Here is a 23,776-nt window from a genome sequence, read left to right on the forward strand (position 1 = left end):
TAAATAAAAAAAAATTGAAATCTAAACCAAAAAAAAAAAAAAGTGAGAAACTGTACAATCATGCGAGGGTACTTTTTTGCATCACCCGTATTAGTCGATTATAGATAATTATAATTAAAAAATAAACTAATTACCGAGTCGCGAGTGCTTTAAAAGCGCCAGGTAGTTTATTAATTAATGGGGAAAAAAATTAATAAATAAAATACGCGCGTTTAGTTGAAATTAATATTATGTATTAATTAATGAATAAGTAGTCTTAAATAAATTCGATAAAATACATTAAAAAAATTAAAAAAAAAATAAACTATCGCGCTATTTATTTAGAATAGAAAAAAATGAATGAAAAAAATATAAATTCGTTGCGTGGAGGTTAATTAATAATTTTCCAAAGCGAATACAAACTTTCTCTTTATAAAAAAGTTTTAAAAAATCTAAAAAAAATCTTTTCGACTTGCTTGATCTTTTACTAATTTAAAAAAATTTATTATATTATCTTCACTATATCTATTTTACTGATATCCAAATATTAATATTAATTAATTATTAAAAGTAGAAATAAATGTTTATTTAAAAATAATGTCAGTTTAAATTTTGTACGTGACACGTTTCTGAAGTGTATTAACAACAAATTCTCAGGCAGACGGTTCGTGAAATCTTACTATCACACACAATGAGCTTTGAATTACTACTTAAAATACGTATACATATATACAGATATATACATACATATATTATACATATTTAATGATTAGTGATTAATAATTAATTATTAAATGAGTTATAAGTTGATTTAAGATTATGATACGGATTTAGTGTGTTGGTTTTTCTGTACATAAATTTTGTTCATTAATTGATAATGATCAAGTTAATTTAAGCGTATATGCTATACGTTAAAATTAAGCAGGGCAATCTAAAAAATAGATTAATAATAATAATAATAAATTAAGGGAATTATTGATTTTTTAGATGTATCTGTATAGCATATCAACGAAGACGTGAAAATTATTAATAACAATTATTTATATTTATTATTATAAATATTGTTATTGATATTATGATATACATATATATGATAATAATTATTACAGTTGAAATTATCGAAAGCACCGCGTTGTTTGATTCATTGCACAAATATTTTATTATAATTAATCGCTCGTATTTTAAATTTCATATTTATTGATCTTGTTTATTCATTTTATTATTTTAATGGAATTGTTTTTTTTTTCTTACCAATAAAACTAATTAAAATTATTAATTTTCTTTGAATAAGGTAAAAGATCCTGTTAGTGGCACTTTTTCTTTAAATTAAAAAATGTTCTACTTGGAATAAAAATTAAAAATTTTTTTGAAAATGAAATTAGCCATTTCAAAATTTTTAGAAATTTTTTATTGAAAAAATTTTAATTAAACAATTAAAAAAAAAAAATTTCACATGTAAAAAAATTGAAAAACTATAAGTGCAATTTTTGAGAAATTTCTTTTTAGTTGTAATTTAATTAAAAAAAAAAAAAAAAAATCAAAAATTTTTAGACGTCTGCTAACTTCAGGGTCATAAATTTTTTTGATCTAAAGATCTTAAAGATTAGAAATAATATATTCATAATAGAAATTAATGATTTCATTATTTGAATAAGTAAATAATTGAATAATCCCCGCCACTACACAGAAAGAAAAATTCTTGACTATAGAACAAAATTCTTGACTCAAGAAAATTTTCGGGTGCCTAAAGGAAGACCGAAATTGTGTTGGTTGAAGTAAAAATTTTTCGAGAAATTCTATTCTTGCTGGAAGTCATTTTTTCTTAATTCAAATTTTCATAAATACTTGATACAATAAATTTTTATATTTGATCAAGATTTTTAGATACTTTAGAGAAGCAGCGCCACCTACTTCAGCTGAGAAAAAAACTTTCTCACCTTGAGAAAATTTTTCTCTTGAATATTTGATACCCATTTTATATTACTAGTATACGTTGCGCGCGCAAGCGCGCGTGTGAATGTTGGTATGGAATTATCTATATTTTCATGCTTATGATATATTTGACCAATCACGTTACGAATAGTTTGCTTACATGATATATTTTCATATTTTTCATCTAAATTATAAGAGTGGATTAATGAAAATTTACTTCTATTTTTATGTTTAATTTTTTGGAGCAAGAGAGAAATTTTTTCAAGACAAGAAAATTTACTTCTATCAAGAACTTAATTTTTTGGAGCAAGAGGCTGAATTTCTTTAAAACAAGATTTTCTTGACTTAAATAAATTTTCTTGGATCAAGATACGTATTTCTTAAAGCAAGAAAATTAATTTAGTTAAAATGAGTAAAATTTCTCGGCAAAAAAAAATTTTTTTTTCTCAAGAAAATAATTAGGAAGAAAAATATTTTCTTGGCTCAAGCGAACCTTTTTTTCTGTGCAAAGGGGTCTTTTATCCTATTCGATTTTAAATTTATAGAGTCCAAAATTTAAATCCCGGTCAAGTTAAATAACCCGAATTCTATTAAAAAATTTTCTAGTCAATTTTTTAATTAAGAAAAAAAAAGTAATTATAATTTAATTCTATACAATTTATAAATTTTTAAATGAATAAATAACAAGAGAGATAATGGAAAAAATTTTCCCTAATTTGCTATTAAAAAATTCTTTTATAAAGTTTTATCATTATCTAAAAATATAATTTAAACCTCCAATTATTTTTAATTAAAATAGTTGGCCTTTACAAAAAAAAAAAATAAAAATAAAAAATAAAAAAACAATCGGCGCATTTATATTTCGCTTGTAATCAAGGGAACTCTACTAATGAATAAATAAATAAATAAATAATAAAACTCTGAGCTTTTCTATCGAGCTAGTAGAACATGACTAAACTAGTCAGCCTTAAGTATATATAAATATACATAACTATAAATATATACACACATTATACTAAAAAAAAAGTTATTTAAAAATCATTTCTCTTTTTGAACACTTTTTTGCTCCCACGAGTAACACAGTTCCCTTGATAAAAAAAAATCGTCATTGACAATATTAATCGCTCGAAGTGTAAATTAAAATTAATAATATATAAGACCAATGTATCGGGTGGATTAACGTCTATAAAACTAAATAAAGGAATATAATTACTATTATTAAAAATATTATTTGATAAAACGTAATCACCCAGTACATCGCGATCTACAATCAATGGCCTATGTAATACGTTAGTGGATGTAAAAGTGTGGCGTTAATTAATGTCTTCAATAATATTAATTAACCTTTATATATAAATATATATATAATTAATAATTAATTAATTAAATAATAATAAGTAGCCTTTTAAAAAATATTTTTAAATTCATCCGCTAATTATTGAAAATATTTAATTAGCGATCCGTATAAAAATGCATTGTCAAAATGCGAATGACAGTGCGATTATTATTTAAATGAAATTATTTAAATATACCGTATTAAGCGGGACTCAAATTTGGTAATTAAGTATTTAACGTAATAGTTAACTAAATAAATAAGGGTATTAATTATTAATTATTATTAATAAAATAAAAATAATAAACGAGTGAGTTAAATTATTGTAAAAATGAGGTGACGATTAGTTTTATTATACTTTACTGTTTTAATATTATTAATTAATAAACACTTGGTCGTCATCGTGAGAGTGTTTTAAATATTTGTAACACGCTGTTTTTTTTCTGTCACTAATAAATATATATGTTAACAAAACGTACATCAGTGCGCGAATTAATCTGATATTTTTTTTAGTCCGATTTGTTTGCTTCCTCTTAAGTGAGATGGCGACGCGCGACAGCCGTAAGTTTTCTATCGCGGGCGGCCGGGGTTCGATTCCCGGCTCGGGTAAAATGTATCACAATTTTTTTTTTTTTTTTTTATCTATATAATTTACATTCATCAAATTTGTGTACATACGATTGAAATTGTGCATGCACAATTTGTAATAAAAGAATTAGCTCAAGCATGTGTAGATAAACTATTAAAAGTAAATAAATAATGATTCTTGTTGGCTTGTGATATATATTTAATACTCAATCGGTAACGGACAGAAAAAACGTGCATTCTACAAGCCTTCCTCTAATAAAATCCTTAAAAACAAAAAAATGAATGATTAAATAAATAAAAAATTAGTTAATGGATTGATTAATTAATTATTGATATAAATAAATGATAAACATATTTAATTATTAAATATTAGATACAATATACTATGGAATACTGAAATGAACATAATATATATGTATAAAAAAAATATATATTGTCCTTGTTATTGTTGATGGCGAGTGAATGCACAAGTTTGTCTGTGATTCGCGTGATAAATAAATCCGATGGATTTAAAGGAAACAAAAACATAATTTGTTGTTAGCGGACTATTATTAATTATTATTATTGTTTTGCTTTTTTGGTTTATTTGTGATTCAGCTTCTTGTCACATTTTTATTTAAAAATAAAATTTTGGTGTTTTGAGAAACGAATAATAAATAAATCAGCAATACTATGCGCAGTAGTTAATATTAATATTAATATTAATGAATCACTGTACTTATACTTTAATAATTGTGTAAGAGTGCAACTTCGATGCGAAAATATTATTATGTAATTATTAATGATGATTATTATTAATATTATAATGAAAAATATATAAATGAGATTGATGAGATTTATTGATCTAGAAAAAAGATATTGTCGTCTTTGCTTAATAGTTTTCTTTATTAAATTTTAAGAATAATTAGTTATGGATATTCATTGTCATCTTCATCCGTTCATTGTTATCTCATAGTTATTATTTAATATATTATAAAAAAAAATAATGAATAAATAAATAAAAGAATGGAAAATTTTACTTTTTCTTCTTTTACTAATTAATTTTTTATTCACGTTTAATTTAAAGTTTTGGAATAAAACATTTAAGAATATTTAATTTTATTTTTTTATCAATTAAAAATCTGAATTTCGCGCTAAATTTATTCTAAATAATTCATGCTACAAGCTTTAGATGTCGTTAGTTATTTCAAAAAATGTTTGACTGAATAAAAATCCGGAAAAAAAATTACTAATTTACTTTTCATCAAAAGTTGGATTTAAATTTGAGTTTTCTTGAATTTTTAGAGTAAAAAAATAAATAGAAGCAATTTTTGAGCTTAAAAAAATAAATCAACAAAAAAGTCAACTTTTGAGAGAATAAAACCCTTTTTTTTATGAAACATATATTAATATTTATAAATAATTTTTTAATTCTAAATTAAAAATAAATATCTAGAGAACTTCATCAAAAAAATTAGGATTTAATATTAAAAAAAATCTAATTCGGAAATTAATAATTTTTAATTAAAACAACAAAAATAGGAATGAGGAATAAGACAAAAAAGAAAAAATTCCAACCCCATTATTCGATCCTATTAATAATTAATAACATAATAGCTCACCAAATTATTAACAGTCACCAGAGACACAGACACTCTAAGCTAAGATGAAAAACCTTACCTGTAAGTCCTAACTTACCAGTAATGAAACTATAATATAGCAACCTAATAAACAATAAATCACTGTTCCAAAGCAGCTTCTGTTGATCCGACTCCTAACTAAGTACCTAGTCCTGAATAATTAATTGACAAAATGTTTTCCTCCACAGGCAAAGTACTATTACGGTTATTATAAATACTTAATAGACATTATTTATTAACCAGTACACTACGATTTATTATTCTCCTTATTAATATTTTAATATAATTACATTAACAAACTCAGAACCTGACTCCTATCCTTTATTTAGTTGTTACCCGTGTACGTTTGTCCCACGAAAAGTTGGCGCCGTACGAGCGAGGCTTTGGATCATCAACATTTGGCTTTTGAACAAAGTAGTCCCACTTCATTTTTTTACAATGGTCTATGGCTTCCTCTACCGAGGCGAAATCTACTTTCAGGTTTGACATTGGATCTCCACTGATCAATCAATTTATTTATTTATTTATTTATTTATAATCATGCGATTTTATTTCCTAATTTTTATTAATAAGTACACAGTAAAAAATATTTTGGAATTTTTTACAGTGTAATTAAACGATACTAAAATCAACAAATATCCGAAAATTTTTTTAATTTTTACAATAATTAATTTTAAAATATTTTTTTTTCATTTAATTTCAATAATTAATTTTAAAATAATTTTTTTTCATTTAATTTCAATAATTAATTTTAAAATAATTTTTTTTCATTTAATTTCAATAATTAATTTTAAAATAATTTTTTTTCATTTAATTGCAATAATTAATTTTAAAATAATTTTTTTTCATTTAATTGCAATAATTAATTTTAAAATAATTTTTTTTCATTTAATTGCAATAATTAATTTTAAAATAATTTTTTTTCATTTAATTGCAATAATTAATTTTAAAATAATTTTTTTTCATTTAATTGCAATAATTAATTTTAAAATAATTTTTTTACATTTAATTTCAATAATTAATTTTACAATAATTAAATTACTATAAAAAATATTTTTATTAAATTTATTTTCTATAAGAATTGTTAGATAGCTGATTTTAATATCGTAAATAATTAAAAAAAAATAAATAAAATAAAAACTCACGTTGACGACCAGCCCATCAAAGTGTTCTCCCAGCGTTCTCGGGTGTCGAAGTCAATCTGCCAGTAGTTGATGTTGTTAGTACCAGACTGCATCGCATTCTTGGCAGGCATGTAGATTCTGACCGTACGAGTTTTGATGTGCTCTTCTGGAACTCCCGACAAAACTGCAACATCGTCTGGCTCGTCGATAGTTATCAGCTGACGACGGTTAGCCTTTCTGACTTCCTCGGCTTCTGGGCTTGTCATTAAGTTGTGGGTGTCATGGGGTATGTGAGCTGGTTGTTTTACTTCATCAGCTAATTTTACGCTACTCAGTGACAGAGCTCTTGTACACCTGAAAAATATAATTTTTGTAGTAAAAATTTAAATGATTCTAATGATACTAAAGTTAGCTGACGATTAAAAATTTTTCTATTTTTTTCAACAATTAAATTGCAAGTAAAAAAATACTTAAAAAAAATTGCACGTATAATTTTTCAAATTTTCTCCATGTGAAATTTTTTCGTTTAATTTTTTTGTAACAATTTTTTCAATAAAAATAATTATCAAAATTTTCAGATGTCGGCTAATTTAATTCTCATAAAATTTAATCATCTTAAAAAAATATAATAACTGAAATCAGCTGACAACTGTCAATTTTTTTAATTTTTATTACAAATCAATTACAAAAAAAAATCTTTGAAAAATTTTAACTGATAATTTTTTTTTCTAATTTTCAGATGCAGAATTTTTTTTGCTATAAAATTATAAAAAAATTGATGACATTAAAGTTAGCAGTTACTTGATCATTCTTTAATTTTATTTAACAAAAAAATTTGTTCCAAAAAATTATTTTAAAAAAATTGCATTTTTAGTTTTTTTAAAATTTCTAAATGTCAATTTTTTTAATCACTTTCTTTTTATTATAATTTATTCATTCAAAAAATTCTTAAAATTATCAACTATCTGCTAAGTTAATTTTCATAAAAATTTCTAATGTTAGTTAGTGTCTTAAAAATAATTTATAAAAAAAAATTACAAAAATTGTAAAAGTAAATAAAAAAAAAATTTTTTTTTTTAATAAAAAAAATTTTTACTGTCCAAAAGTCACAACGGATTTTATTTTTAATAGTTTGTAATTATAAAAAATTTAAGAATGCAAAATCATGAATATTTATTTTGAAAAAAAAATAATTATTCTTATATTTTGACAGTTCTTTAGTGTCAATCTAGAATTTATCAATGAAATTGTAAATAAATCTGTAAAAACTTACGTAAGTTAGGTTATAATTGTAAAATAATAAAATAAAAAAATGAGATAAAAAAAATGTCATTGATTTATTTATCAAAGTGATTTTGTCATAGCACTTACTCGCAGCCCGCTAATTTGGTGATACAATTTTTTAGGAGTGCTACGGAATTCATTTTTCTTTCAATATGTAAACCGTAGCGAATAATAACAGAAGTAGCCATTGTTAGTGTTACTGCTGTTGCGTCGGAACTCAGAGTGGTACGGTGCGCAGGCGCAGATACTGCGATTTGCGCGCCAGATTTTTAAGGCGCGAAAGTGAGAAAATTTAAATTTTTTAATTGGCGGGAAATTTGAGTTTTTTTTATTTTTATTTTATTTTATAATTTTTAATTATCAATTTTTTAGTTAATTAATTAATTCTATAAATGGAAAAATTAATAATAATAATAATAATTAACATTATTTTTAAAGTAAATTTTAAAACAAAATCTCTAAATTAAAAAATTTGTTTAATATAAAAAAAAAAATATTAAAAAATTGAGATGAAGAAATTTAAAAAATTAACTTAAAATGTTATTTTTTTTTATTTATTAAATAAGAACAAAAATTGAACAGGTGTCCGCTAATTTCAATATCATAATTATTAATGCAAATTCTATAAAAAATTTCAAGGTATAAATATCATACAAGGTAATTAAAAATTGTCGATTATGAGAATATGAATATAAATATTAATATGAATATCAATACGCATGCCCGTATCCTTCGACTTTTTCGCGAGACTTTAAACTTTTCTCCCGATATAAATAATTCGACGCAGTTTAGCTGTGAGAAGATTTATAGAGAAAAAAAATCTAAAAACAAGAGTGGAAAACATTCGGTGCAGTATATAGTGCATTTTTTGAGCATATATATTGGAAGTACAAAGACCAGAGATTATTTGTCAGGTGGGTTTAATGTGAGAGCTGGATAACAAATGTTATCGCACAAGGACAAGGAGTTTGCGCTATAAAGGATTAGGTATGGCGGATAGAGTAAGTGATATAACATGTATTATATATATTAATCAATATATTTTTGCTTATTATTTATTACTCATTATCTATTATCTCCGATTCGTGTATATATGAATTCGATTTTTTCGTTCCAGGATGCACTTCCCAGACGATTATTGCTCTTATTTGTTTTACTACTAGCCGTTAACTCGATAAAATCACGGCATACTATTACGAAAAGAAATTACAGCGATCAAAGTGTCAAAGGATATTTAGCAGAAGTAATTATCTATGTTACTAAGAGAATAAAAAAAATTTTGTGTCCAGGATAGTCATATGATAAAATCGGTTTTTTTAATGAAATTTAGTGTCATTGCAAAGGTCTTGATTTGAATTTGTGCCTTTTCAAGGTTTTATACCATTCTCGACAATAGTCAATTTATTATGATAAGTATTTAGGCTGCATTCAAAAATGCTCTATCTCTAGATACATAATTAACAAATGACCTTTTATCTTGAGAACTATTGACATTTTTAATGATATAAGCTCATCCCGATGTTACACTCATCGAGACCTTTCATTTGAATACCCACATAATTTTTCATATATTTTATATATTTATATATTTCACAAATACCATATATATAAAATATATAAAAAATACCATGTGGGTACTCAAATGAAAGGTCTCGATGAGTGTAATGTCGGGATGAGCTTATATTTTAAAAAATTTCAATAATTAAGAAATTATATTTTATTTTGTCAGCTTATGATATTTTTAAAGATATAAGCTCATCCCGATGTTACACTCATCGAGACTTTTCATTTGAGTACCCACATAAATTTTTCATATATTTTATATATTTATATATATTATATATATGTATATATGAAAAATATATCAAAATGTTTGTGGGTACTCAAATGAAAGGTCTTGATCAGTGTAACATCGGGATGAGCTTATATCTTTAAAAATGTCAATATTTAAGAAAGTACAAATGTAAATAATTAAGAAATGACCTTTTATCTTGTAAACTATTGACATTTTTAAAGATATAAGCTCATCCCGATGTTATACTCACCAAGACCTTTCATTTGAGTACCCACATCAATTTTTCATGTATTTATATATTCTATATATATGTATATATGAAAAATATATCAAAATGCATGTGGGTACTCAAATGAAAGCTCTTGATGAGTGTAACATCGGGATAAGCTTATATCTTCAAAAATGTCAATATTTGAGAAAGTACAGTACAATTTAACAAAAGTCACTATTTAATAAAGCAAAATTTTATTTATTTATAGATCACAAGTCACAGCAGTTACATAGTGACTGCAAGGTCGCTAGTTTTTTATTAAATATCATTTATTTTGTGTAATTTTAAATACCTACTTCAATTAATTTCTTGCTTTTACTTAAATTTCACAGAATAGTTATTAAAATTTTTATGTAAACAACTTTTTATTAAAAAAAAATTATTTTTCTTAGGTAAAAAATTTAATTATCAAAATTATCAATGAAATTTTTTTTCTTTAGATTTTGGAAAAATTTCAAAAAGATTATTTATAATAATTTAACAAATTCTTAAGAATTATTCATTATTAGCATTAAATAGTAAATTTTATTCTGTGTTTTATTTTAAATTTAATTTTCCATAAACTAGAAGAAATATTATGACAAGAAAAAATAAACAAATAATGATTATTGATTGCTTATTCTAATAAATAATAATAATTTATACGTATATTTATATCTAGAGAACATGTTGGTGGAACGAAGTTTGCAAAGAAGAGTTTCATAGTAAATTCCGGTGTCGCTGTCCTAGATGGTCTTACTGCCGAGCACCAGGAAAATATTATGACGCTCATTGCAGCATAACACGTACCGGGTACATCTGGACCCAGCCCGAAATGTCTCTTGCCACCGAGGCTGAAAAATGAAATATTTTATAATATAATATATTATATGCATCGTTCGAAAATCAAAAGCTACATAATTACCAAAATTATACGCCGTTTACTAATTACTGTCAACTGCCCTGTCTTTCAAACTTGAACAATATTTAAATATTTAATCATTAATTATTATTATTGTTTTAAAAATGCTTACAAGTACGGATTTTTAACGTACACTGCCTGTGATTTCTCCGAAAATTCAGCATGTTAAATATTTATTAAATCGTCTATTGTTATGTAATAAATGATAATAAAATTAATTATTTACTCGTCGAGTTATATTTATTGTTAATTATACAAATGTAAGAGTTAAATAAAAATTCATCGAAAATTATTCATTTATTTCTTTAAAAATCCTTTTTCTTGATTTTCAATATTTATTTTTTGTAATGGTCATTTTTTTTTCAATAATTATTATTATTAAAGCAATGATGGACGTTTACTACTTATGACTTAATTATAAAAAATTTTTACGATAACTTAAGCTTGAAAAACAATAATTAAATTCTGTAGTAAATTAAGATATAAAATTTTTTAATAATCAAATTTAATTTTAGAAATTTTATTAATTATTATTTTTTGTGACTTCAATAATTAATTTTAACATAATTTTGTGTACTCTAAAATGTCACTATATTTACAAAATTTTTTTACAGTGTGCAATTTATTAATAATATAACAAAAAGTATCATTTTAAAATTTACTAGCAATAAAAAAGTTTGAAAATGAAAAAATTTACTATTTAAAGCATTAAAAATTAAAAATTACCTGATTGTATTTTACAATTTAATTTTTTCAATTAAAAAAAAATTTCATAATTAATTTTTATCATAAAAATCTTATTAATTCGATTCTGGACAGAACTACCACATGGTATTATAAATTCCCAGAGTTTAAGCATTTTTAAAAGTAAAGTATTCGACTTTTTTATGTTACGTGAGATTGAAGGAAAACAGTAATTTAATTCTGATTTTATTTTATGATTTTTGTATTGAGACTAATTATATTTTTTGTCATTTCTGTGCTTTTCTTAGATACTATTCTGATTAGACAAAAAAAATAAAATATGCTACTTAAATTCTAAATTCTAGAAATGTGAATTTATTTATTAAACAATACTACACGGAGAAAAATTAATTATACTATTTACTATACAAAAATATTAACTCCTACTATCTGAAATGGTAATAAAATTAATTAGTCACAAATTAATAGGTGGTATAATTGACAATTGTAATAGTTACTATTAATAATGGTAACGATTACTATCGAAAATGATAATTGTAATTATTAAAAATTATAACTGCTATAATCGTAGATGGTAACTGTAACCATCTCAGATTATAAAAATTCTAAAAAAAAAAAATAATATATATTTATTTAATTAAATTCTTTATTTGCATCCATATTTTAGTTATGTACATTTTTTCTTTTAAATTATTAAAACAAGTAATAACACAATTGTTTAAATCCATATATGATAAAAATTTTCAAATATTAGAGCTGTTATTGATTACTTTGAATGATATAATTTTTGAAAATTATGTTTTTTAAAAATTTTTTGTAAGATTTAAAATTTTTTTTTGAAATTTCAATTTTTTTTTAAATTTGAATTTCATTGAAAATTTTGATTTTTTTGGAAATTTCAAATTTTTTTTTTTAATTTGGCGTTAAAACTTGTTTTAAACAACTAAAAATTTAAATATAAATTCAATCCGAATTTAATCCCGATTTTTTGTGCACTACACTGCGCTACAACTGCTTTTAGTTAATTCAGAAATGCATCCACGCTAACGTAGATTCTTAATTGTTTAAATATTTTTTACTAGCTTAGATAGTAACTATTATTATTACTGATGGTCACTGTAACAATCAGGTTATATTAGGAATTACGATTTTGATAATAGTACACGCAGAAAAAAATTTTGTTAAAATAACTTAAGATATGTTCTAGTAACAAATGCATTAGTTAACATAGGGATAACAAATTATATGTTAAAATAACAAAATTTAGGTTATAGCAAGTTATTAATATGTTATAACAACAAAACAATTTGGTTACTATAGCAAAATCTTTAAGTAGATTCGACCAAATAATTCAGTTAGTATAACAAATTTTTTTGTTGAAACAGCAAAATTATTCTATTAAAATAACAAATAAATTTACATTAAATGTTACATTAAATTTTATAAGAATCCATAATTTAAAAATATGCTATAATCAGTGATATCTGATTTGGAAAATATTTTAGCAACAAATTAGTTTTGTTATTGCAATAAAATAATTTCGTTAGGACAACAAATTGATTTGGTGATTTAACAGACTGGTTTGTTAGTACAACTTGAAACATTTTGTTAATGCGATTAATGGATTTGTTACTATAACTAAACTCATTTGTTACCAGAACATATTTTTTAGCTATCCCGTCTTTTGTTATTTCAACAAAATCATTTTTATGCGTGTAGTAACTAGTTGAAATAATAAATGCTATTTTGTTAATTTGCCATTCGACTTATGAGGCCTTGGCATAACTTTATGATAAATAAATAAATAAATAAAATAAATAATTTTCAAGTTTAATTAAAAAAAAAAAACAATCATCAAGAATTAATCTAAATTAATAAATCAAACCCCTTAAAAAGCAGCAGGGACACGAAAGTTATTTCTAGATCTTAAGAGCTCTATTGATCGCCTCAGCGTCCTTGAAAAGACCTGGACGTGAGCCAAGTGCACCAAATAGTGTGACCGAGTGCTTTTTGCCCTTCTACCTTTCACACATACCCTAATTAAATAATTGCCTCTTCTACTACCCCAATTCTAATTTTCACCCTAAAAAATTCTCTATTTAGCCTCAAAACCTTATTTTAATTTAACATTAATTATTAATCAACAATCTTAATAGGAAAAAAAAAATAAAAATATGAAGAAGAAATAGGATAAAATATTGTGAGGCGGAATACTCCTGCGCGCAAGTATCGATTAAACTAGTGCGACACGATTTTGCGGAGGAAACAACGGCTTGGTGGGCTGCATCTGATTCTGGACCAAGTGCAGTTGGTCACGAACAATCCATGGCGCAGTTTGTTCTCCAGCTGCCATTCTAAGTTCTTTAAATTCTTATTTCTTTTAAATTTAAATTTCAATTCTAATTTTTAACATTTAAAACTAAATTATTATTAATTATTCAAAACTTTCCTAGTTTGTTTAATTTTTATTTTTTTTCAAAAAAATTAAAGTGACTTTTTTCTAAAATCAGACTTTTAATTTATTTAAATAATTATTTTTTCTTCCGTGAATTCGTAAGTTGATTAATTTTATTAATAAAAATTATAATAATTAATAAAAATAAAAACTACCTCTCTTAATAATCATTGAGCTTAAGAAGAAAAAGATCGCCATGGATATCTTAGTCTTCTTGAGAGCAATGTCTGCGCCACTAAAATCTTCTCGTTAATTAATTAATTAAACCACCCGGAAAATAATTAATTTATTTATTTCCAAAAATTTAAAAATAAATCTCCATAAAATAATAATAATAAAAAAAATATAATTAATTTTGTGATTAAATTAATTTTTAAAATTCCTTTTTAAAATTAATTGTGATTAATTAATTTTTAAAATTCCTTTCTTGAGTCGCATTTATTAAAACTGTCTAAATAAAATTAAACAATAAATAATAGTAATAAAAAAAAAAAAAGAAATAAATCAACGAAAGAAGAAAAGGAGAAGATAGCTTTGTAATTGAGCGCCTGCGTGCGTTATTGATCGACTAGTCCTTTAATAAAAGCTATTTGCGTCATAGAAGATCCGACTCCCATTGATCAGACCCTGGGAGTTGTCACCTCAACAGTTACTAGTCACCAGTTGCTGGCGAACTTTCATTTGATAACACAATGCTACTGATAACAAGCCCAAGGAAAGGAAAAAGCGCTTCTATGGGGTGCTTTTTTCTGCTCCTTGGAATGGCATCTGGTTATGTAATCAATCCGTATGTCGATTCTGAGCTCCTGCCGGAGAATGTCGTCGATGAATTACTGGACCTGATAACTGTAAGATTTTTCATTTATTTATTCATTATTTAATATTATTTATTTATTTTATAAATAAATAAAAATAATAAAAATTAATTAATTTAATATTATTTTTTTTAATTGTGTCTACACGGAAAAAATAAGATGACACTGGATATCATCTCAGATTATACTGAGTGAAAAAAAATTTCAGATAGTAGCTAGTATAATCCAGATTACAATGAATATAATCCAGATTACAATGAGTATAATCCAGATTACAATGAGTATAATCCAGATATCACGCAGTATCATCTGGATTTTTTTAGCTACTATCTGAATTGTTTTTTCACCACAGATATCATTGAGTATAATCTGGGATGATATCCAGTGTCATCTTATTCTTTCCGTGTATGCACAGAAAAAAATTAATTTGGATCAAGAAAATAATTTTGAGTATAAAAATTCTTAAACTAAGAAATTTTACTCGATTTAAAAATTTTTTGTCTTTTTTTAAGACAATTAAAATCTTTAATATTGTTTTTTTGGGTCAATAATTTTTAAGTTAATTTTTTTTTCAGTGTATTGATAAAATATTTGCGATGATTTTTCAGGATAAAGGAAGAAAGATCAGTCACCAGAACCAGCAGTTGTATCCTGTCGAAAATTCCATCTGGCGAACTCCGAAAGATCTGGGACAAATCACTGGAGTTGGAGTTGATCCTGCGGGTAATCCTGTAATTTTTCACCGTGCAGACAGAACTTGGGATTATAGGTGAGATTTTTTTTAATTTTTAATTTAGAATTTTTTTAGGTAATTTTTTATTAGAAATTCATCCATAATTAATTAATAAATTTTTTATTATAACTTATAACAATTATTATTACTTTTTTAACTTCCCGCTAAGAAAATTGATAATTTTCCACTAAAGAGAAGTTATTGATTTCGGTCCGATATTTTTTTCAAAAAAAAAATTTTAATAAATTCAGTAAAAATTAGTTAAAAAAATTTTTTTTCTTAATTTTAAGATCATATTTTACTTAATTACTTAATTACTTAATTAATTAAGTCATATGTTTACTAATGAAAGTATTTTTTTTATTAATTATTTGTTAAGGAGCTTCGACGATACGTTTAAATTCCGCGAAATATTCAGAGGACCTATAAATCAAGACACTGTCCTCACTTTGAACCCTCAAAACGGCGCGGTGGAGAGTTCATGGGGCTCGAATATGTTCTATTTACCCCATGGACTCCACATCGATGCTCGCGGTAATGTGTGGTTAACTGACGTTGCACTGCATCAAGTATTCAAAGTAAGTTTTGTTCAATTAAATTTTAAATTATTATCGAAATTTTATGAATGTAAAATAACATAAAATTCAATTTTTATTTTCTTAAATTCTAGTTCCAAATTTATGTACTATTTGTTTTTTTAAACAATTTTAAAAAAATCTAAGAAATCTCAATTGCAGTGTTTTGAAGTAATACATCCGTACTTTAATGAGTCACAAGACAAAAATTTCTAAAAAGTCCTTGTTAAAAAGATTAAAGATAAGAATACCTTTCTCCGGTCTTATTTATGACTTTTTTTATCCAAATTTCAGCTTTCTTATCTTCTAAAAATTTTTCTAAAAAGAAAAAAAATTTTTTTCGGTAACAGTCGCTCATTTATCAAGGTAAAATTTCTTAGGTCATAATTTCTCAGTAATAAATAATCAGTTAAACATTTATCAACAATATAATTAATTTTTGCCAAAATTAATCCTACAATACTAATATATTTTTGTTTCATGAGAAGTTTTAGTAAAGATTTCTTTCAGTTTGAGAAATTATCGCTCTGGATATATTGTTAAATTATAAATTATTGCATGAGAAATGATTACTGATAAAAATAGACATAAAACTATTTTTTTCTACCCTAAAAAATTCCAAAAAATACAATTTTTTTTTTTCAATAAATCAGAACAAATAATTATCATTATTTCTTATTTTTTTAATAGTTCACTCCCGGCTCAACAAATCCCGATTTAATCTTAGGCGAAGCATTAACCCCCGGCTCAGACAATGATCATTTTTGCCAACCAACATCTGTCGCTGTTGCTAGTACCGGAGAAATTGTAGTGGCTGATGGCTACTGTAATAATAGAATTATTGTTCTTGACCCATTTGGAAATATTATTAACATCATACCGCAACCTGGAGGTAATTTACACTCCAATTACAAATAAAAATTAATAAAATTTTAGAAAATCCAAAAGTGCACGACTCATAGGGGACGGACGGGCAAGACGGAGAGGGCGGGTAAAATGAATAATCGTTTTAAATCGCTGGTCGGTCGATAGAAACATTTTAGACAGCAATCTATCAATCTATTATGTAACTACACTTACCGTTATCGATAAAGCATTGGTTTTGCATACTTGTGGGAATTTTTTTTATAAATATTGAAATTTAGGAAAAAAAAAAAATTTTAAATCGTAAGTATACAGTACTTAGTTTAATGTTGTTAAGGACGATGCGGATTTTGTTTTTTTTCTTCATATTCAGGACGCGGTTGATATTTTTGCGACGATTGTTTTGATTGAAATGTATTTTCCAATCAGTATTCGTTTTACGCGACCTGAGTATTCATTTTGCCCGCCCTGGTAGGGCAAAACGGATAATGTTGACTTTTTTTTTTTTTTTTTTAATTTCGAAGAAGAATTTCTTTGTTATTATTTTTATTTTACTTTAATTATAAACTTCAATTACCCAAAAAATTATTAGCCAAAGTTAAGAATGGATATGATTGTAATATATATGTCGGAGATGAGAATAGCTGGGTTCTTCCTTGACGGACAGTTTGGTGCAATATGACCCTCTTTATGGCACTTAAAGCAGGTTACTTTTATCGCGGTGGATGGTCGACTTCCTTCTGGACTATGGAAATTTTTCTTCTTCTCCAGAAATAACTTCTTGCGACATTCGGATATTTTGTGGCCAGGAATACCGCAAAAAAGACATTTAATCCGTGTCTCCGTTGGCTTGAAGCGTTTCGGGTCTGAACTTGACGAGTTCTCGGACGATTGCAACGGTCGCTTCTTTGCGTACGAGTAAGCCCTCATTTCATTAAGAAATTGGTCTTCCGTTTTTACCTCACTCGTAAGCGCTGTGCGTTCGACCCGGTGATCTTGCGATGTTAATCGATAGAGAACAGCGCCGTTGATAATCTCCGCCATACTCAAATTTTCCCACCTCGCCTTGAGAAGAGAGCGTAAACGAATCCCAAAAGCTCCAGTTGTCTCGTCTTTTAACGGTTGTTCGTTAAAAATCTTCATAAGGGCAGAAGCTGCGGTTTCTCTTCCACCAAAACGGGAAATAAAAAGTTCCTTGAATCGAGACCAAGTAATAGTTCCTCCAACCATAATTTGAGTCAACCACTGTGCAGCGGAACCCTCTAAGGCGCTACTAAGCGCGGAAAATAGTGCACTGCCTTGCAATGGATTTTCTTCCATCATAATGCTAACAGCTGAACTCCATGCAGCCGGATCAGAGCCAGAGGTTTCTGGGTTAAAACGTGGTAGTGTAAACTTCCTGGAATTTGTGTCAGGTTTTTGGGCAATTGATTGAATCAGCTCACGTAAAATAGCCATATGCTCTTGCATTGATATACTCGGCGTCGATCCCACTTCTGATGTCGGATTAGCGTTGGGTTGAGAAGGGCGCATACTATTATTATTATCTTGAGACATTTTATTATTTAATCACAATATCTAGATGACACAAATATCGTACAACTTTATTAATACACAATTATAGTTTCTTGTAACAATGTTTTACTTAAGCGTAGCACACACACACACATACACACACAATGTTATCTAGTCACTACACTAAAAGTATAATTTAATATTATTATTTAATTATTAACAATTATAATTTATTTAATACACTGAACTAGCAATATGAACAATATTAACAAATAAGATATCGTTAATGTTAAACGTTAGAAATAATAAAATGACGACAGACTTGGATAAGAGAACGAATCCACGGTCAGAAGGACAGCAATCAGTTATCGCTCACTGTTCAGAGAGAACTGCCTCTTCTCAAAACTTATTTTTCAATCCGTAGCTCCTTCAGGTAATTATTCTGAAAAAAATGTACAAGCTACGTTTTGCAATTGTACATTCCGAAGATGTACACTTGGGTATTGCTGTCCCTTGACCGTGGCTACGTTAGACCCGCAGATGTGATCTTTCGAACCCGAGCCTACCGTCATAAAAGACTTAAGGAAAGTTTAACTAAAATTTCCTTAGCGGATTAAGTCGTAAAAATTAAAATTCTAAGTTTTATTTTCTAGCTATAAACTAAAAGTGCTTAGGATTTTCCCATCCCTTGGGAAGAACCCAGCTATTCTCATCTCCGACATATATTTGTTATTTCATTTTCAAATTAACATATCCGTTTTGCCCGTCCTTCCCCTAGCGCTCATTTAATTATAGAATATTAATAAAAAATATTTTTCGATCGTAAAGCACTCTCTGATGCTTCGCATCATGAGTCGTGCAAAATAAATAAGTGAATAATTTTTCTGAATTATCACAGAATTTGTAGCTCTACGAGTACCACATGCCTTAACAATCCTCGAGCAGGGTGACGTCTGCGCAGCAGATCGTGAGAACATGAGAGTAATTTGTATGTCACTCCGCGAAGGTTTTCCACCAGATAACGAGCAAGATAAGCGCGGACCACCCTTAACGCTTCATGCACCTGATCTCGGCAGAGTTTTTGCCGTCGCTTCTTATGGTACGCATACAATTATTCTTAATCTTACTCTAAGTCCTGCATCCATCTAGCTCATTTTAGTCTTTCGGGCTTTAATGCAGGCGTTAAACCCTGAAACCATTAAAGCAAACAATATTAATGCCCTCATTTATCATTTTTTTTTCTTTTCTGTAACAGGTAACACTCTTTATGCAGTAAATGGACCTACTTCGCCTATGATTCCGGTCAGAGGGTTTATTATGGATCCTAACAGTGAAACCGTTTTTGGACATTGGGCCCCTACATCAGGGGTAAATATTACTATTATTTATTTTTCATTTTTTAAAAAATATTGACCTTTTTTAAGAAATTTGAAATATTACAGCTGTATTTTTATTTTTTAACTGAACTTACATGAACTGATAGAAGGATTTGTTTATAGTTAAAAATATTTGTTAATATTTAACAAATCATTTATTAGAGGCCACTTTTTAGTCCTTAAAAAATCTTTCTTAGTATTTAAAAAGATTTATTAATATTTAATAAATGAATATCAGATTTATTAAATACAAATAAATCATTTTAAATACTAAGAAATATTTGTTTAATACTAAAAAGTGGTCTGTAATAAATGATTTGTTAACTATTAATAAATATTTTTTAATACAAATAAATCCTTCTATCAGTGTGCTGATAAAAAAATTAATTTGATTCAAGAAAAAAAATTTTTGAAGAATGTTATTTTGTAATTTTTTTTTTTTTAAGGGAAGAAATACGTGTACAGCCTTAAAAAAATTCAATTTTTTTGTTTTTTTATAAATCGCTTGTAAAACTATTCAAAAATATAGATATAAAATTTCAAGTCAAAATTCCTATTCGTTCAAAAGTTATAATCGATTTATTAATTACTTTAATACTATTTTACATTAACTTTTTCTGTCACGTTTTTTTTTTCAAACTCAAAGAGTTTTAAGCCAATCATCTTGTGATATAGCTTATAATTTTCTTTATACAATTACCTTGAATATGAACCTCAATCGGAAGTGATATTTTTATTTAAACTATTTTTTTTTTTAATAAACAATCTATGAAAAAGTGGTAAAAAATCACGACTTGATTTCATAGCCCTCTAAAAAATGCAAATTTTTACTTTTTTTTTGGAATTGAGGTTCATATGGAAGATACACATATAAATGAAGTAATTTTTCTGTGCCATTGATTTCAAATAAAAATTGTGGCTTCCATACTGCACACAGACTACTAAGTCGGATGACAACTTACGATGTGTATCAGCTGATATCTCCGCTATTTGTTAACTTATATTGTTGTTTAATAAAAAAAAATACTTATAAATATATGTATAAAATACCCGGATAGTTTCAATAAATAATATTAATTTTTTGTACCTTAAAAAATGAATGAAAATCAGCATGAAAACGGCCTTCTACACGTATTTCCCCCCTTAAGAGGGTATTCTGGTCTAGAAGCATAAAATTTCAAGTAATTTTTGAAGTGCTGTAAAAAAAAGGCAATAAATATTTTTGATATCCTTTTTTTTATAAATTATTTATTAACATTATAAAAATACAGAAAAAAATAAAAAAATTCAAAGAATTGAAAATTCAAAAAAATTAGCAGCTAAAAAATAAAAAAGATTATTAAACTAAAGTAATGTCGCTATGGTTGAAACTACAGTCATTCCAAAATTTTAATTTTTACTATTTTTTAAAAATTCGAAAAAATCAAAAAAAACGGTAAAAAAAATTTTTTTTTTTTTCAAGCAGTCGGCATTTTGAAAAAAATTTTTTTTTCAACTTTTTTCGTAGTTCTAATCATAGTGGCACTACTCTAGATTAATAATCTTTTTTATTTTTTTGTTTCCGATAACTAGGAGGGTAGGAATCGTCGGTATAGTCACGTGTAAATGGATAATAAAAATATTGATTGCCTTTTTTTTTTATGACACTTAAAAATTACCTAAAATTTCATGCTTCTAGACCAGAATACCCCCTTACTAATGAAAATTTGAGAAAAAAATTAAAACGATTGATTTCAATTAAAAAAAAAATTTTTTTGAATAATTTTTTTTAGTTAAAAATTTTTTATATAAAATTAAATAAAATTTTTTTTATAATTTTTGACGCTCAAAAAAATATTTTTGAATAATTAATTAATAAAATAAAAATATTTTCAGATGTTCACACAACCTCACGCAATGGCAATTTCACCAAACGCTACAGAACTTTACGTAACCGAAATAGGACCGAACCGCATTTGGAAATTTGACCTCGTTAAAAATTCATTACACCAGGAGACGCCTCTAGAATAATTAAAATATTAATAAAAACAATATAATTTAAAGAAAATACAACAATTAAATATTTTGGATCATAATTTTTGATTTTTCTCGATTGATATTACGCATTTACATCTCACTGAACTCAGGAAAATATTATTAAATTATTATTATATATAAATATACTTAAAAATTACGTCTAATTATAATAAAAAAAAAAAACAGGTGCTAAAACTAATATATTTGATTAAAATTACTATGAATTATAAAAAAAAAAAAATTACTAGCATTATTATAATTATTATTTTTTTTTTTTAATTGTAATGAGTGAAAGTATGAACTCTGGGGTTAATTATATATATTTGAGCATGTTATGTGATATAAGTATAGAAAATTAAAAATCTTTAATTAACATAAGAAAGTATAATAATTATAAAAATAACTATAATAATAATAATATTAATAACTATAATTGTAATTTTTGCGGGCGCTTAGCGAAGAAGAAATATCGCAAGAGTTTTGAACACAAAATGGCTGCCATTTTGTGATCACCACTCTTGTAGCTTACTTTATCACGCTAAGTGTCTGTTTATTTTTATTAAAATATTATTTTTAAATTAAAATGGTGCTTCAATAATAATTAAAGTAACAGATTAAAATTAACAATAATTAAAAAATTATTAAATGGAAAATTAAAAAATTAACAGAGGTCGCTGTTTAAAAACTTGATGCAGAATACGTCGGAAAAAAATAACAGAACATATCAAGTAATTAAAGTCCAATGAAAAATTGAGTACGTACTGTGTCAGTTAAATCTGACGCGGTCGTGAAGCCGATAAAAAAAAATAACAATGAAAAAAAAACCAAAAAAAAAAATTTTTAGTTATCAAAAAAATTTCTTTTGATTTTTAAAATAGAAGTGGTTTTTTTTTTAATTAAAAAAAAAATTTTTCTTAAAAAAAATTAGGGAAAAGCTGCTTAATTGGGTGGAAAATTAATTAATTATTGAGTAAAAATTTTCTGAGTAATTAATTAATTTTTGGAAAAAAAACCCCGATTTTTTCTTCCAGCAGCTTTAAAAATTTCGAAAGGGCATTAAACCACTTCCGGAAGCTTAATAAATGGTCAGTTCAAAAAATTGTGTTTTACATAATTTTTTGCGCTACATAAAAAATTGATTGCAATTGACGTTAATGTGCTTTACTGTTTGTTAAGTAAAGAAATAATTAAATTAATAGAAGCGAAGATTGACAACTACACGCACACTTATCGCACACGATAGTCACGTGACGCTTGCAAATTTTGTTTTCTATAAGCTAAAATTGCAAGCTTCGCGCGCGCGTTAACGCACAGAAGACAAAAGTTTACGTATTTAGCTATTTTTATTGTTAAAATTTTTCGTTCAAAAAATTCGCTTCAGGTTATTTTTGATGTTTTTTAAGTACCAAAAACTAAAACTAAAGAACAATATTTAATAATAATAAATTTGAAAAATTCAGAAGACGCTTTAATAATAAAAATAATAAGATAATAAAAAACAGACAACAATAATAAAAGTATTAAATTCTTCAATAAAATATGGCTTGAAATCTTCCATTCTAGACAATAAATCTAATATAAAGTCATGCATTTAAAATACCTAAATTACCAGTTTAAAATAAAACAAATCAATAAATGGAAAAATTATGTGCCAATTTTAAATAAACCGGTACTTTTACGATAAAAAATAATAAATTGTTATTAAAAAATTACACAATAATTGTCAAATTAAAAAAAAAATTTTTTTCGATAAATTTTCCAAAAAAAAAAATTTATTTCTTAAAATAAGCAGAAAATTTTTTAATAAAACTCAATTTTATTTCTCTGGGTCATTTTTTTAACCGTAATTAATTCCCAATTGTTTAAAAATAACACTGATTAAATTTGGCAAATTTT

The 23,776-nt window shown here is 25.5% G+C and overlaps 3 protein-coding genes across 3 annotated transcripts; 2 read left to right on the forward strand and 1 right to left on the reverse strand.

Moving 5' to 3' along the window:
- Positions 1-5,682: 5,682 nt before the first annotated feature.
- On the reverse strand, positions 5,683-8,098 carry LOC123259207 (NADH dehydrogenase [ubiquinone] iron-sulfur protein 4, mitochondrial). Its single transcript, XM_044719547.1, has 3 exons — positions 7,947-8,098; positions 6,597-6,929; positions 5,683-5,950 (listed from the first exon to the last, which is right to left on the reverse strand). Exons 1-3 carry the CDS (start codon positions 8,045-8,047, stop codon positions 5,773-5,775), a joined length of 612 nt encoding a protein of 203 aa, XP_044575482.1. The 5' UTR covers positions 8,048-8,098; the 3' UTR covers positions 5,683-5,772.
- A 485-nt stretch (positions 8,099-8,583) lies between these two features.
- Positions 8,584-10,774, forward strand: LOC123259214. Its single transcript, XM_044719555.1, has 3 exons — positions 8,584-8,860; positions 8,977-9,102; positions 10,587-10,774. Exons 1-3 carry the CDS (start codon positions 8,849-8,851, stop codon positions 10,767-10,769), a joined length of 321 nt encoding a protein of 106 aa, XP_044575490.1. The 5' UTR covers positions 8,584-8,848; the 3' UTR covers positions 10,770-10,774.
- Positions 10,775-14,404: 3,630 nt separating this feature from the next.
- Positions 14,405-22,838, forward strand: LOC123259187 (peptidyl-alpha-hydroxyglycine alpha-amidating lyase 2-like). Its single transcript, XM_044719517.1, has 7 exons — positions 14,405-14,834; positions 15,410-15,570; positions 15,914-16,112; positions 16,800-17,001; positions 19,387-19,587; positions 19,744-19,856; positions 21,740-22,838. Exons 1-7 carry the CDS (start codon positions 14,679-14,681, stop codon positions 21,872-21,874), a joined length of 1,167 nt encoding a protein of 388 aa, XP_044575452.1. The 5' UTR covers positions 14,405-14,678; the 3' UTR covers positions 21,875-22,838.
- The last annotated feature ends 938 nt before the right edge of the window (positions 22,839-23,776 follow it).

This window comes from Cotesia glomerata, linkage group LG2 (assembly GCF_020080835.1).
Source record: "Cotesia glomerata isolate CgM1 linkage group LG2, MPM_Cglom_v2.3, whole genome shotgun sequence".
Taxonomy (NCBI): Eukaryota; Metazoa; Arthropoda; class Insecta; order Hymenoptera; family Braconidae; genus Cotesia; species Cotesia glomerata.

Bases quoted from the DNA above. Each gene is read 5' to 3' on its own strand.
- LOC123259214 (XM_044719555.1), top strand. The intron at 9,103-10,586 runs GTAATTATCTAT...ATTTATATCTAG, and splicing joins TCAAAGGATATTTAGCAGAA to AGAACATGTTGGTGGAACGA.
- LOC123259187 (XM_044719517.1), top strand. From the start codon at position 14,679: ATGCTACTGATAACAAGCCCAAGGAAAGGAAAAAGCGCTTCTATGGGG. The intron at 16,113-16,799 runs GTAAGTTTTGTT...TTTTTTTAATAG, and splicing joins CACTGCATCAAGTATTCAAA to TTCACTCCCGGCTCAACAAA. The intron at 17,002-19,386 runs GTAATTTACACT...GAATTATCACAG, and splicing joins CATCATACCGCAACCTGGAG to AATTTGTAGCTCTACGAGTA.
- LOC123259207 (XM_044719547.1), bottom strand. From the start codon at position 8,047: ATGGCTACTTCTGTTATTATTCGCTACGGTTTACATATTGAAAGAAAA. The intron at 6,930-7,946 runs GTAAGTGCTATG...TATATTTTTCAG, and splicing joins ACCAAATTAGCGGGCTGCGA to GTGTACAAGAGCTCTGTCAC. The intron at 5,951-6,596 runs GTGAGTTTTTAT...TTGATTGATCAG, and splicing joins TTGATGGGCTGGTCGTCAAC to TGGAGATCCAATGTCAAACC.